Source organism: Phragmites australis, chromosome 13 (assembly GCF_958298935.1).
Source record: "Phragmites australis chromosome 13, lpPhrAust1.1, whole genome shotgun sequence".
NCBI lineage: Eukaryota > Viridiplantae > Streptophyta > Magnoliopsida > Poales > Poaceae > Phragmites > Phragmites australis.
In genome coordinates, this window is record NC_084933.1 from 14,806,770 (window position 1) to 14,823,641 (window position 16,872).

The following is a 16,872-nucleotide window of genomic DNA, read 5'->3' on the forward strand; positions in this document are numbered from 1 at the left end:
AAAGGGGGAAAGGAGAAGAAGAAAAATGATTGAAAAGTGGCATCTTTGTGGAGAGCTACACTAGGCTTAAGATAATGGTGCATTTGCAACTAACCTAAGGGAGATCTTAGTATAGATCCACAGCAACCTCTGGCCTGGCTAGAGCATTTGATGGACTACAAAGCGGGCTTTATTTCCCTCCAGGAATTAAGAAACGAAAAGATCATGCATCTGACACACCTTAACCAATCGGTTGCAGAGCTCAAAAAAAAAGCTCAGAGGGGAGCATAAAAAGGTACTACATGCTGCTTTCATCGGTACTATTTAGTACCCTTACGCCATTCCTAATATTTTATTTTAGATGATATCTTAAAAAAGAGTGAGCTAAAAAATTAGACTTAAGAAATAAGTTTTCAATGTAGGTATATATGTTGTTTTTTTTCCTTATTTTTTAAGGTCTTTTAAAATAATTTATTATCTCGTAATCATCTAGAATTGCTAAAGAGCTATTTTCTTCTATAAGAAACAAGCCCTATCTTTCTACTCTTTAAATAACTTAGTACATTAGCTTTTTACTTATATGGACACCTAATTAGTGTCTAGAAAACCAGTCATATTAGAGCATTGGGAGTGCCCTTAGGCCACTAATGCTCCATGGTGTACAATGTCTTAGCCATTAATTAGATAGCCACGTACGATAAAAGATAATGTAGCAAGGAATTAAACGAAGAAAGAGAATAAGCTAGTATATTTTATAAGATATTAGTTTGGCTCAAAATCCAAAAGATAGATATAGTATAAACATGCACTGTGATAGCTTATGTCTTATATGATAGGGTATGAGAGAAGAGAATATATATTAATTATATGGACCCCATTTTAAATATAATATATTGAGGTAGTTTTTGTCTACTTGATGTCTATATAATATGATAATCTTTAGATATTAGCTTATTGTGTCATAATGGGAGTGGCCTTATGATATTCCCAGAATAAGAATGTCTGGTCATTTGTCACACCCAATCAAGTGAGTGGCTGCGTGAAACTGGGTTACGTCTTACGGCCGGCTACACAGGAGATAGAAGAGACGGCACCGCTTGAGGCCTCATTGGGGTCGCAAGAATTCCAGCGGAATGTCGTACGCCATTCGATTCTTGCAAGAATGCGTTAAATTCGCATGTTTTAAACGAAGCGCCTAAGCTCTTTGCGGCTTCTTCCAAAAGATTATATTTCTACAGTAATACCACAAAACGTTCAAACTTGGAAAATAACATCACTCCATTATAGTAAGGTCATGTTTGTTTTCATTTAAGATTATAATAAGTTAGCTTATTTATCTAAAGTACAAATAAACAACTAGATTATTTATCTAAATTATTATAAATTAAAGTCTAGATTATAACAATATCATAAGTTATGAAATGAGTTTATTTCATCTTATGATTCAATCTTTTACTATATTACCCATCGAATTTGAAAAAAATTACCCGTCAATATCGCTCCCCCATCCAAACCCCTAGACCCCCTCTCGTTCGCCCCCTCCCTTCCACATCTCATTCACCCCCCTCTCTCTCTTCCCTCATGTTTGCCTCCCTCTCTCTGTTCCCTCCAATTCTAAACATAACATTTCTCCCAAAATCTGATGAGCTCGGCGGTGGTCCGACCAAGATAAAGCCATTCGACATTGAAGATGCAGAGAAGACCCTCGCCTACCGAGATTCATTGGCTAAGGAACAGATGGCGTCCACGCATGGCGACGCCTCCTTGCCCGATGTGCATGGAATCTCCGGCGCGAGCGGTCTCCCTAGCGTGTCGGGCCTGTTTGCTGTGAGGGTCGTGCCTGGCGTGGCAACCTCGGCACCCACGGTTGCACCGGAGGCCTTCTCGACGGCGTTGCAGTGTGGGAGGCATGGCACTACAGGACCTACTGGCGTGGCCGTGGGAGGCTCGCACGAAACGGTTGCCGCCCCGGCCGATGCAGATAGCTCCCCGGCTGTGCACCGAGGGGAACAACCCTACATGCCACCCCGTCCATCCTCCACGACTGGTGGCCTTGAGGCCGGCATTACCGAGGGAGCGGCCAACGACAAGGATGCCGATGCGCCTGCACATGTGGCCACCGGCAACATGGTGAACTTGCCCCGTCCATGTGCTTGTGTTAACAGACACTGATGTGATTCTTGTACCAAGTTGATGCCTTTTCTTAGATCGGAACCTAGATGCTGGATTGATTTGTCGCTAATTAATTAAGTAGTAACAATGTGGTGTGAGTTTTATGGGGATCTCTATCGAGGATTAGCGGTGGTGAAGGTTTGGTGCATGTGGCATTGATGAAACTTGATAGCTTGGTATTGAGGCTGCTGACCGGAGGGAGTATGAGATTAGGGGTTCAGGGGTTCATCGAATTCGTCAAGTTGCTCGATACAGAAGTGGATTTTTGAGTTCTTGGAGGATGTTATCTTGGTGCTTATTTTCAAGAAGTAGTGCTTATTGGTAGTTTGGTACTATGAGAGTTCTTCCTCCAGTGTAATATGCAACTCTACAAAAGTTGTAGTTATCATGGCCGGTTACTTAGTTCATGAGTGGTGCCGCATATCTGGCGCATAAGTTTTGAGATAAATCTACAAAACATATGCTCTAGCTTTTGCACCAAATTAGAACATGTGTGTTTTTTGTCCTAAACAAAAATTCCTGTTTGAATTTTGCAAGCAACTTTGTGAAAATGGAACACTATAGACAAAATAGCAGTCCTGAGAGTTTGCATTGCTCTCTTATTAATGGCTCAAATTTTTAGTTAACAGACAATCAAATTTTTATTTCATGTCCATGTCTATGTCCATGTTGCTAGATTTAATAGACACTTATGCTAAGGCTGGCATAGTTACTTCCTTCATTTGATTGTCTGAGTGGATTTTCTATAATATGCAATTTTTTAGCCTTATGTGATTTTTAAAACTGAACCTCTGTATATGTGTTCTATCAAATAGAAGGAGGAGTTTGATGAAGTAGATTGGTCTTCCTCAAACATTAGGATTTTTTCTGAAATATGTATTAAACAAATACGTGTCAGGAATAGGCCTATTAGGGTTATGACTAACAGAGGCTACAAGAACATTGTTGTTAAGTACTTGCAAAGGACAGGATTACGTCACTCTAGAACACAATTGAAGAACCGATAGGATTTACTCAAAGGAATGTATAGCTTTTGGCTAGGCCTTCTCAAAGATACATGCCTTGGATGGGATAATGTTGAAGGTACGGTTTATGTAAGCAATGATTATTGGAAAAAAAGTCACCAATGTAACAAATACACGTTACTAAATATGTATTGAAGAAATATGTGCATTGTATGTATTATTGATACTAAAGATTTTTTGTCTTCTTTTCAGGAACATTCAGAATGGAAGAAGCTGCAGCATGGTCCACCGGAGTGTGAAGAATTGATGAAGGAAATATTCAACATTGTTGATATTGATGGTTCTTCTTCTACTATACCTGGTAAGGTTGTTTGAGAAGGTGTTGGAGGGGCTATTGAAGAAGGGGTTGGTGACACACATGTAGGACATGGCTCATTGGAGAGCAATTCAAAGGGTGGCAATCCATTGAAGCGAGGTATAAGTAGCATTACTACTAGCCCACAAAAGGTAGCAAAGAACCACATGGTTAAGGTAATGAAGGGCATTCATACCAGTTTGGAGAACAGCTATGCTATTGCTAACAAGGTGATGCAAGGTAAATTCAGGTATACTTTCAATAAAGAAGTGATGGACTTGACTATGGAGTGCGGCACAAAAGAAGGAAGTGTGGAGCATTTCATGGCTACCTAACTATTTGTGAAACCTGAACACTATAATATGTTCAAAACCTTCACCACTAAGGAATGAAGGCTCAGTTGGTTGAAGAGGTGGTGTACGAAGGAAAGCTTGATGTAGAAGTCTACTGGTAGCTTGGGTTTGACAATATTTGGTTTGCGTGAACTTATCTACTTTGTGTTGGATATGTAATATTTTGTTTGAACCTTTGTGTGATAATATTTGGTTTGTATGAACTTATCTACTTTGTGTTGACTATGTAAATTTTGCTTGAACCTTTGTGTGATAATATTTGTTCCAATGCATGTAGATGGACGTGTATGAAAGTGATGATGATGAGGATGAAATATTTGTGGTTGCACGCAATCAACTTGATATGATGCAATAATATGGAGCAATTACATGCACATTTGGTATGTACTACACTGAAAATTATTTGAACAAGTTAGAGAGAATTGAACCTATTCTCTCGGGTCATGATTGAGTTATAAAAACACTTAATGTTCTAAAAGCTTGCTATGCCATATTTAGGATGAGTAGGTCACTTTTTGATATGTTGCGTAATTTGTTGGTGGCATCTTATGGTTTGAAGTCAAGTAGCAAGATGAGCTCCTTTGAAGCTTTAAGTATGTTTTTATGGACTGGTGGGGCTCCTCAGTCATTTACTCAAGTGAAGAACCGATTTGCGAGGTCAAAAGAAACAATCAGTAGGAAATTCAATGAAGTGTTGAAAAGTGTCTACCTCCTCTCAGTAGATATTGTCAAACCTAGATATCCAAACTTCACAACTATCCATCCAAAACTGCTAGGTTCTCATTTTCCGCCTCATTTCAATAACTGCATAGGTGCAATATATGGTACTCATATACCGGTTGTTGTGCCTTCGGCAAAGGTGGTTCAACATGTGGGTCGGCATGGATATTTTACTCAAAATGTGTTGCTGATATGTGACTTTGACATAAGGTTCACTTTCGTTATTGTAGGGTGACCAGGTTCGGTATATGACATAAGGGTGTTCAATGATACTTTACGTAAATATGCTGCTCAGTTCCCACATCCTCCACATGGTATAATAATATTTTGCCTGATTATCATATCACTAGATTGAATAATGAAGATATGTCTCACGGTGTATTTTGATGTTTATAGGAAAATGTTACTGTATTGACTCGGGCTATCCAAATCGACCGGGTTTTCTAGCTCTATACAAAGGGACCAAGTACCATTTACCGGAGTTTCAAAATGACCTACGTCCTAGTCGCAAAAAGGGAGGTATCCAACCACTTGCATTCATCTCTTCGTAATGTGATTGAATGCTCATTTGGTTTTTTGAAGATGAAGTGGAGAATTTTGTTGGACTTACTAAGTTATCTTATACGCAAGCAAACTAAAATAATATATGCATGCATGACTCTTCATAACTTCATTCGAGATAGTGCTTTGGGTCATAAAAAGTTTGACTAGTGTGATCAAGATGAAAACTATATGCCGACGCCTTCATTACAAGGGAGTGTAAGTCAATTGAGAGATAAAGAGAGTGGCGTAAATGCCTTCCGTGATAATATTGCTAATATTTTATTTGCTAGGAGAGAATAATTTGTTTGTGAGAGCATATTTGTATGACAAAAGTTCAAGTATGCATAAATGATTTTATCATTTGACACTTATTTATTTAATTTTGTATTTTACAAATATTTTGCAAGGCCGATTGAATGTTAAACGTGTCACAAACGGATATACAAGTCACACAAAATAGTTGAGAACATTGTAGACTTTTGTCATCTTAAAAAAAGTCCAAGCTTCAATAATCCAAATTGCCAAATAACTTACAACTTATTTTCCTCCAACTTATCACAATCCAACTTATTATAATCCATCATTTATAAACTGTTTATTATAATCCTTAGCACAATCGAAGCGCCCCCACCACCTTTGTGATCCACAATAGGTCCACAACATGTTAAGAAAAGGAGGTTGAAATGAGGACGGGTAATGGATATAGCATCAAAGGAAAATTATGAGGCCAATGGATAACTAGTGTGCAATGATTAGGATGCAAACGGAAAGGATAGTTCTAGTCATTATTTAGTTTATTTTTTTCTTAGCTTAGTTAAATAGAAATGAATCTTTAATTTATTTTTTAATTTTAGATCAACCTAATAATTAAAAAATACAAAACTTACATTCCCTATTGATGATCCTTGATCCATCATCACACAGGCTTGCATGCAGATCCATATCATCTCACGACTCTCTTCCAGCTCAACTCCTTTCAACGCCCATCAAAACAGATGACACTTATATCAATACATATATACAGTGAGTCTATTCTATTCATATATACAGAATAAATATCGGCTGCGCACTAGTTGAAACACTCTAGTTATAATATGGTGAACACCAGGGCCGTCCCGCAGAAATTGGGGGCCATATGCCAAACTTTTGAATCAGGTCCTCAATTTAGCTTCCAGATTCAAATTTTCTATCCCTACTTCCATAAGACATGGAATGATTAAAGAAAATGAAAACGACATTCAAATGCACAAATACAAGAAAAAATAGCAGTAACCAGTAGTATTAGAAATTCATGAATCAAACCATAGTTAATCCAGACTCTGTGTATAGGCAATGGAAAGCAACGAAACAACCTGATTAGAGTGGCTTGCATGGCTATGGCTTCCAGAGGTCCCCGATCTAACGTGAAGTCGTGAATGGCCTGCTTCGAGCCTTCGATCCGACGGGATCGGCCGGACTCCACAGCGCTGTGGGTTTCTTCGTGCCGTGTTGTTGCTCTTGCGTGACGCCAGCGGCAGCCGGCAGGGACGCAGGGTGCGTCGGCAGGGCACTGCGCGATCTAGGAGATGAACAGGCAGAACACGATCGGTTGTTGACGTATTGGTTGCTGGCCTACTGAGCTTTTATTTTTATCTCTGATTAAGTAAATACTTAAGCAAGTTAATTAGGATTTGGAGGCCCCAATTATTTGGGGGCCCTGTGCGAGTGCCCACCCTGTTCCTGCTAGTCGACAGGCCTGGTGAACACTACAGTTACAATGCGGTAGATATTTTAGTTATAACATGTTAAATAATACAGTTACAACTAATAGTTATAATTACTCTATATCACATGTTGTATCTCCTCTATACATATAATTGTAACTGGTTGTAATCGCTGCTCACAAGATGGAAACGCGCTCGATAATCTAGTGGACCTGCAGGGTTGGTGGGTGGGACCGCGCTATATACCTATAGTTACAATATATACAATCACTCTATGCTTATAGTTGTAACTCCTCTATATACGAAGTTACAACTGGTTGTAATCGTTGCTCGGTCTTCAGTGAGCCTGTGAGGTTGGTGGTGGGAGTGCGCTCAAGATGCGGGTGGCATGCGCTCGATCTGTGGGGTTGACGTGCGTGTCAGAGCCTAGTTGGCTGCTTGATCGGACGCCCGCTCTGCCTATACGCATTCTGCAGATACGCTATGCCTACCTACCGATTATATATATATAGATGCTACCCTTCTGCATTATGGATGCACCCAAGATGAGGACAGGAATGGGGATCGCTGTGATGGCTGAAACGTAGCATGCCATGAGGGAGAACTTATTCTCTGTAGACCCGATTCCAATCATGTGCAACAAGGACCACCAGGAAAGCAAAGCTTTATTCATCTCTGGTCCATATCATGATCAGCTACTGGCAATCAACCAAGGATGGAAGCACGGAAAAATGGAAGAGAAAATATGCATGGTTAGAGGCGTATTAAGTAGCAACACATGGCAGGCCCTGGGCAAATAATGCCCGCTTATTGGGAATAGATGGCTGCAAAAAAGAGAAGAAAGGAGTAACATGCAAGTGACATACATGAGCAGCCAATAAAAAGTACTCCCTCACGATTTACACACGAGTTATTGTAGTGGTGTAGGCACCCCACCATGATTTTAAATCCTGTGTCCATAATTTTCACAAATGCGGGCAATTTCAGCAGTTTATTCATAGGCGTTGATTTCAGCTACTTATTCAGTCTAGCCAGCGAAGGAAAATGCAATGCTAGATACAAGTTCATGGAACGAGCTGTTCTGAAATTCTGGAGGCCTTCCTTGGTATGATCCAGATTACCAGAACTACAGCAGCCCACAGGTTAGGTCAGGACCGGATAGAGTGAGAACGTATCTGATTTGAAACTTGAAACATAAAATCTGACTCGGCCCAAAAACCAAACCGGGTGCAAAATCACCTCAGCCCTGGCTAGACCTGTTCAAACGGCGGGCCGGATTGAGTTTCAGGCCAAGCATTGAAAAGCCCAATTGGAAAACCGCAAGCCCAAGCCCAGCCCAAGCTTGACACCGAGCCGGGTTTCTAAGCCCAAGCTTGGCCCGACATTGGTTTTTTTAGTTGGGCTCGGATTTATTCAGGTTTTCTCTCGGGTTTTGGACATGTTTTTAAAGCTTAAGCCCAGCCCGAAAGGAACTACAAGCCTATTTTTGAAGCCTAAGTCCAGCCCATACACTGGTCAGGTCGGGTATGCCGAGCTAGGCTACCCATGATCAGGTCTAGCCCTGGCCCTGGCAGGGACCAGAGACCCGATGGGGACCTGAGACTCGGCAAGCTCAACCCTAGGCATCCCTCCGTCGCCCCCAAGCGCAAACGCGTCAGGCGCGCTGTTGTCGAGCGTGAGGAGTGTGACAGCAGCCACGAAGAGTGAGAGGCGGAGGCGGGCGACAAGGCGACAGACAGTCGAGTCAACGACGGGGAGCTGGGGCTCCCGTGACAGGTAAAAGAAGAAAATTCCACCTTGAGCCAATGAAACCACACAAAAGTTCACAAATTGATCCAAAATTATCTCGTGTCTGCTCCCAAATCATCCTTTAGACATCAAAATCTATCCCACAAAATGGCCGCGCTTATGGTGGAACTTATGGCCTTACTACAGCCTAGCGGTGTACCTCTCCCTGCCAGCGACAACCACTGCGTCGATGCAGATTGAGCACGACACTGTGGCCACCTTCTCCTTCTTCTCGGACCCCTCCTCTGAAAGTGCCTAGAGGGGGGGGGGATGAATAGGCTTTTCTGAAAATTAAAACTAAAACAGCGGATTAAATCTGCTGGATACTCCGGTGAAGGTCGGATACTCCGGTCTGTTCCGGAGTATCCGGTCTAGTCCGGAGTCTTCGGTCTATACAGGAATTCTAGAGCAACTACGAATTAAAGAAAGTAGCTGGAATCTAAGGTTGAAGCTAGGTCTACTGATATCACAGAGCTAAAATAACACTTAACACTAGCAAGATGATCACTAGAGCAATTTGTATGAAGAATCACAAATTTCACACGATAAAACAAATTGCACGAATACGAACACAAGAGATTATCCCGAAGTTCGGCCACCTCACAAATCCTACGTCTCCGTTGAGGAGCTCACAAAGAGCCGGGTCTTTTCCAACCCTATTCTCTTCTAGCGACCACCAAGATCAAGTTAGAAATTCTTACTCAATTCAAAGATGTTTACAAACTTCCTGTGGCACTCCACAAGTTTGGGTGCTCTACAGGCGACGCCTTGCAGTCTAGAAGCACGAATCTTCAAGAGAAATGATTGCAGCGAATGCTCGATGAAGAACTCAATGCTCAAGTGGCTTAAACCCAATCCAAACATAAACTCTCTAAATTTTTGCAAACTTTGCACTAGAGGTGGTTGGAGGGTCTTTGAATACTCTTAAAGTGCTCAAGAGGTCTAAAGTTCACCAGCAACAGCAAGCTCTAAATGCCATAGGGTGTAGGAGCATTTATAACCCTCTCTCAAAAACTAGCCGTTACTGTTTTGTCAGAACTGACCGGAGTATCCGGTGAACACCGGAGTATCCGGCCCTAAATCCAAAAACGGCGTCAGAACGATCACAGAACGTGTCAGAACTAGCCGTTACAGTTCTGTTAAATTACCGGAGTCTCCGGTCCTGACAGGGCTTCCAAAAACACTAAATCCGGAGACTAGCCGGACCCTCCAGCCTCTCTAGGTACCGGAGTATCCGGTAAACACCGGAGACTCCGGTCTTTTTATTAAAAAGATTAAAAGTTAACCGAGACTCTCTGTCGGAGTCTCTTTCGGAGACTCTGGTTAAAACTAAATCTCTTACCGGAGTATCCGATGAACACCGAAGACTCCGGTCTTTTTCAATTAAAATAAAGACCTAACCGAGACTCTCTGGCGGAGTCTCCCTCGGAGACTCCGGTCCTATAACCCATAAGTTACCGGAGTATCTGGTGAACACCGGAGACTCCGGTGTTTTTCCAATAAAAATAAACCGTAACCGAGACTCTCTGCCGGAGTCTACCTCGGAGACTCCGGACTAAATACTGAGTACCAGAGTATCCAGTGAACACCGGAGTATCCGGACTCAGTGAATTTTTGCAGAATTAGCTCGGTGTCCATGGGTGATTGTGTCTCTCAACAAGTTGGTTCTAAAGGATATCTTGAGCATTGAGACACTAACCAATCAATCAAAAGCAACCCTCTTAATAGAGCGGCTATCCTAGACTCAATTTCAAAAATAAAAGAATTTAAATCCTATTAAGTACTCTTCGTTGATTCTCCATTTGTTTCGACGGGCGTCAAACGTCACTTGTCTTTTCAACTAATACTTAAACCTGTTCATAACTTAGATAAGCATATTAGTTCCTTAATCATTTTATCATCAATAAATCAAAACCCACTTAGGAAGTCTAGATGCACTTTCATCCCCACCGCCATGTCCTTTAGCTCCACCCCTGGGAGCAACCAAGTAGGGCAAGGTGCTGCTGAAGCCATCGTTGGTGGCCACCGCCTAACCTACCTTGCTAGTCCTCACAGAGGTGGAGGTAGTGGTGATGACAACCGACATATCTAGATTGGAGAGGGCCTGTAGGGTGTGACGTCTAAAGGCATAGGGTGAAGAGGTGGAAAATTGAGGATAGACCAAGGGGTTAGGTGAGCCTAGGATTTGATGGGCTATGAGGATTTTAAAGCTCATAGATGCAAAACTACTTATGACCCTAAATCCGACTCAATTTAAATCCCAACCCGATAGTTCCATAAAGTTGTTTCTAGACCTAAATCAACCCCTGACGAGTCTAAAACCCATAAGACCCAACCCAACTCGACCTACTGCCACCCTTACCACTAGGGGCTTGTTAAAGAAGGACGTTCAGGGTCAAGCAACAGGAACAGAAATTTCACGGTCATTGGTTTACTAAGAACTCTAATGAATCACCATCGATCAGCATAAGAGAACCAGCCACTGCAAACTGGAAGTCTGGAACTACTGTGTACAGAAGCGACGTTAACTGTTCAACCATGATCGCAGCATTACCGTTGTCAACCCATAAGCCTTACATAATTAGTACCAGCCGCGTGTCCTCTTAGCACTTCAAGTGACTCTACTGATGCAGTAAATCATAGTGACAAAACGAACTCTAACAATTGCAGAGCGACGATTGGGTTATCCACGGCCAACCCCAAAAGAGAACATGTCCATTTAGGTCCCTACAGGTAGGATGATATCCAGCTCCAGAAAACAACACCGCTTCCTGCAGAGAAAAAAACACAAACATATTAGCAACAGCGTTTATCGGTTTCCTACCTAAAAGAATTGGAAAATGCATGATTCCTATCTTTCCAACAATGCATGTTGGTGGGAGATTTATGGTGTAGATCCCATTTCAATCATGTGCTTATTAGATCAATAAGAAAGAGCTTTATTGATATGGTCCCAACTGAGCAATCAACGACACAGAAGCACATCAACTGTTGAGTAGTCAGTAACAGGGTCGGTTTTGGAAGCACATTAATTAGCTGCTACTAGGAACACATGGGAAGGTCCCAGCTAATTATGTGGTTCTTTGTAATGAACGAACAGCTCTTTAATAATTGATGAATCGGTGAAACAAAAAGATCAGATGTTGAGCGACAAAACAAATCCTAACATTAAAAATCAACTAAACTATACTACAGATTGCAGATTGACAACTGCACTAGACCAAGATTTGGATGTAAAAACAACACTGGTGGTAATAATTCTTGTCATAGATGACTGCGGCTTAGCTTTGTCTGTCCTGATATAGATCTCACCATGTTGAAATTTAATGTTGCGATGTATCTTTAACCTCAAGACTCAAGAGTCAAGTATATACAGCTTCAGCCTTCAGAGGGTTTCATCAGAAGTTCAGAACCATAAAAACTTCATACTAGTACCTATATAATATCTGCTTGTCTTATTAAGATTCTGAACTGTGATTTAATAAGATAAACTGTTTTGAGAGAACATTGGGAATGACTACTCAATGTCTACTGTCAAGAACCACCACTTGTAAGATTAACTGCAAATTAGGTGAAAAGGGGGAGGAGGGGCGGATCAGATGAAACAAAGCTTAACAAATGAGAACATTCATATACTAATAAAGTTCAAATGTCAACCATAATATCTAATGCCTTGAAGCAATATGCATATTGGATAAAAGATACAGCAAATCACAGAGGTGGGGGCAAATTCACACAATGGGTCAGTGGCTACCATATGGCAGGTGAACAGATCACACTAACAGCTTGTGGTGGATCACGATCACGACATTTGGAACTGTGGAAGAACGTAGGGCTGGTTTGGCTTATATACCCAATGCATGTGGCAACATAAGAACCATTGCTCAAGCAGACAGCAACGTATGGAAGGAGATAGAGAAGCTCAACCAAAGTTGAGGTGAAGTTGTTTGTCGATGGTGGGGCTGGGCTAACAATCACGAAAATTCACATGTAACGTGCCAACATAAAGAAGTGTATGCACCTACAAGTCACCTATGAAGAATGAAGTTGTCAAATCAAAAGAAAGCACAACTATATTGTAGCGACTAAGATTAATCAAAGTATATAATTCAGTAAAAAGCTATTAACTACGCTAAGATCCAGCGCAGAAGTATCTGGTTCTTAGTTCTGCACTGTTGAATGTGTGAGTACTTTCACATGTTTCATAAGAGTACAGCACTCAAAAGGTCTACGAGGGTCACTAGCAATAACTAACAAAATATCCTATACTGTTTCTTTCTTGGCAGTAACTGACAAAAAAGGGAAAGGGAAAACAACTAATTAACTGCAAATGTAGTTCAATTAGCCAATTAGCAAAAAAAAATTATTGCGTGCATTGTAAGCCCGCATGTGGGATCCATGTAGTCTAGGCCAAGATATGATGTAACTGTGCCTGAAAAACTGATAGTGTTGATGCTTGATGCTTGTATTAGTACCCGCAGCACTTAAACCAATAGTTGCTGATACAAGCAAACTAACATAGAGTTAAATTTTAACAGAGAAACAACAAAGTTATATAAATACAGGTAACTACAGGTCACTAGACAACCTTGATTTATGATTTAGAACACGAGTTATACAATATAAAAAAATCAAAATAAAGCACATTTCTATCAGGAAAGTTAAGATAAGAGAAGCATATAATTGAGCACACAATCAGGCTATTCATGCTAACGCAGCATCTCACAACATGGAAATCTGTACTGTAACATATACTACTTATTTCAAGAAGGTTGCCAGCATACAAGATATAGCTAGAAATGCCTTTTAGAGTAACAAGTGCAAGCCTTCATGTGTGACTTGCATCAGATGCATACACCTTACGCATTGTGTTAAGATGGAGCTGGGCAAACATATCAAAGCCTGTGATATTATTATTGTTTCTGCCTGTGATATGCATCAGTCTCCTTGTACCATTTTTTCTTTTAATTTTTTACTATTACTAGTATCTTTATTATTATTATTGTTTTCTCATCATCTTTTTAATTGGATCTCGTGGGTTTCATCTCTAGCCTACCCCAACTTGCTTGGTACACAAACTTTGTTGTTGTTGTTGTCAGAATCATGATTCATCCCGAGCCCAGAGTGAGTCTAGCTTTAAGTTTAAAACCCAATTCAAGTCGATATAGAGCTTAGCCCAAATAGTCCCAGAGACAAAAGTTTTTGTATTGTACTAAACAACTGGTGCTTAGGAAAGAAAAGCATTCATCACCAAAGCCACCTAAGCATTTACTGTGTCCAAGGTCCAAGATCACTTAACATTCTCCAAGACACAACACCAGCATCTCTATCAGCAGAGTTCTAGAAAGTGCTAGGGGCTACGCAGACGGCAGAGTGGCTTCTAGCGCCTTGGCACCGCCTAGGCAACCGACATGCAGACAGTGCAAAATGGGCATGTTTCAAATAGAAGAGAGAAATTTACATGTCATCATTCACCAAATGTTATTTACACTTTTGGATCAGGAATGGACGGCGGATGAACCGGTTGTCTTACATCCAGCCCACTAAAACATCTTGATGCCAAGAGCCCCATCCCTCCCCTCCCCTCCCCTCCCGCACTCCTCTTACCCTCTCCTCTTCCCACCACTATCAGTCCTCCAGCTCCATCCTCACTGCTACTCACTCCTCCCTGCTCACCCCCTTTTACCCCTGGTTCCGCCTCCACACACTACCACATTCCCACTCTGCCCCACTCTCACACCCAATGTAACTTCAGTGCCCACCTATCCCGCCTCGCTGCACCATGGACCGACTAAGTCGTGCCAGCACCTAAACTGCCAATATCAGGATGACACATAAAGCCTCAGAGTCACCTAGCCAGCCACCTAGGCCTAATTTTAGAGCACAATCTGGGCCTGTTTGGTAGAGCTCCCCCTAATCCAAATTATCTGGGGAAAGTGATTCTCTAGGGTAAACTCTATGGAAGAAGTAATTCTGCGGGGAAAGTGAATAAGAGGAAGCTGGTTTTTCCAACACTCAACGTCTAGTTCATTTAAGGAGATCACCCCCACAGAATCCCAGACAGTTCATTTAAGGAGATCACCCCCACAGAATCACTCTGGGAGCTAAAAACTACAAACTGCCGTTTGGCAGAGCTCCTACTAGTTCAACTCTAGGAGCTAAGAGCTCTGCCAAACAGACCCTCTGTCAAATCAAGGCTGAAAGAACCACGACCCAAGTGAGGGTCTTTTTGTATGACGAGATTGGATCATAGGATCAGGATCCTGCGATATTTTTGAGAAGCAAATATATTTCATTTAAATTCAAAGTCCAACCTACAAACTTACAACTATCTTAATGACAACCAGATGAAGTAACAGTTTTCTCATTTTCAACATATGTTTGCTAGACATTTAGAAGTATAAACAATGTTAGCCAATAAATTTAGCTAAGATTTTTACTCAGCGATTGCCTTATGTACTCTTTTAATGTACATGTTCCAAAAGATGCACTTGAACCATACAGTTCCATCATGACAAAGTTTGCAAATCTCCATAATACAAGGCTCACTGGGACACAGCAATCAAGCAATAAACTTGCTTCAACCTTGACCTTGCTCACAAACAAGTTAGGACGTCCACAGTAAAGGGCAACAGACATTTGAACCTTGAACAATGGAACGTTAAATCTAAATGAACCCTGAACAGTGGACGTTAAATCCAAATGGAGCAACTGCATTGTAAAAGGGCAATTGTCACACATCAGCAAAGACAAAAAGACGACTGCGCGAGCATAATTAAAGGTGCACCTCTGACTGAATCCATTTTACAGACAGAACCACACAATGCAATTTGGACAATGTCACTCAACTGCACGGAAAACTTTGCGCATTTCTACGTAATCGGACCTTTCCCATAGCAGAAGCACAAGCCATAGGCACATCAAAGTGACAAGCACAACACATCTTATGTGCATCAAACTGAGAAGCGTCAAGTTTAGAGTAACACATTGCACAAGAACCAGCAGCCATGCGTGACACAACCTAAAAACTAGACGCTGCAGATAAATGATTACGATCAACTAATGGCCACAAAATGGACGCAACTAGCTAGCGAGGGGGCAGATCACATAAACATTCGAGCGCATCACGAGCACGAGACGAAAGGAGTTACCTAGTGAGTCCGTTCCGCCGCAGCCCTACTCGCTCTCCTCCCCTTCCGCGCCGTCCTCCTCGTCCTCGGGGGCCACGTCGGCGTCCGCGTCGTCGTCGTCGTCCTCTGCGGCCTCCTCCGGCGGGACCAGGTACGCCCCGGGCTGCGGTGGCGCGCGGCGGCGGGTCCGTGAGGGGAGGATGTTGCTGAGGTCCACCTCCGCGAGCGGGTCCTCGACGAGCTCGTCGTCGCTGCCCTCCTCTCCCCCCACCTCGTCGTCGTCGTCGCTGGTCTCCTCGTCGTCCTCCTCCTCGACCACCATCTTGCCCTTCCCCTTGTCGGTCGCCCGGGCCCTGGCGTTGGCCTCGGCGGCGGCGGCGGCCTCCTCGTCGGCGTCGGGGCGCGCGGCTTTGGGGGCCGGCGGGTCGAGGAGCGCGAGGTCGGCGTCCGACTCGGCCTCGGGCTTGCGCTTCGCAGGGGAGGGAGCCGGAGCGGGTGCGGGGTCGGCAGCGACGGGCTGGGGCTCGCCGTCGGCGGTGGCCATCGCGGCGGAGGGGAGTGGTGAGAGCAGGGTTGTAGGACGGGAGCTAGGGTTGTCGTGTGAGTGAGGAAGAGGAGGGGGCCTTCTATACTTCGCGTAGAGGCCCGCAAAGCAAATTTTCTGCGGCCCATTAAACAACGATGGCCCGGCACTCGGTCGTCACATCTCCGGTCGTCGCCGCCATCGAGGCACTCCCCCGCCGCCTCCTCGTCCCCACGCTGGCGAGCTCCTCCGGCGAGCCTCACCACACGAAATCAATTGTTCCAATCGTACACGCGGATGCTCAAGGATGAAACCCAAATGTTCTCAGGGAGAAATCAATTGTTCTAGGGGTCGAAATTGATTGTTCCAGGAGTGCGGAGGCGTGCGCACGACCGGAAGCAGGCTCAAGATCAATGGGGAGAATGGAGGCACTAGCGGTGATTGGTTGGGAGCTAGAAGAGGAACGCACCTCCAAATCTAGGAGAGGAGGAATAAGGGTCCGTTTGTTTTGGACTTTGAATTTTAAGTTGTGTTTTATAATTGAATTATGTATATAAATGGACGTATTTTAGAAACAGATTGTAACGATTTAAATTTGGATTGTGACACAATTCATAATCCATTAGGATTGTGACACAATT

General features: G+C 42.8%; 1 protein-coding gene and 1 pseudogene across 1 annotated transcript; one reads left to right on the forward strand and one right to left on the reverse strand.

Annotated features, from left to right (window-relative positions):
• Nucleotides 1–1,560: 1,560 nt before the first annotated feature.
• LOC133889438 (uncharacterized) lies at nt 1,561–3,879 on the forward strand (annotated as a pseudogene).
• A 7,182-nt stretch (nt 3,880–11,061) lies between these two features.
• Nucleotides 11,062–16,668, reverse strand: LOC133889325 (histone H2A.Z-specific chaperone chz-1-like). The gene is made up of 2 exons (XM_062329844.1): nt 15,730–16,668; nt 11,062–11,349 (listed from the first exon to the last, which is right to left on the reverse strand). The coding sequence occupies exon 1, from the start codon at nt 16,250–16,252 to the stop codon at nt 15,755–15,757; it is 498 nt and encodes a 165-aa protein (XP_062185828.1). The 5' UTR covers nt 16,253–16,668; the 3' UTR covers nt 11,062–11,349; nt 15,730–15,754.
• Between the last annotated feature and the right edge of the window lie 204 nt (nt 16,669–16,872).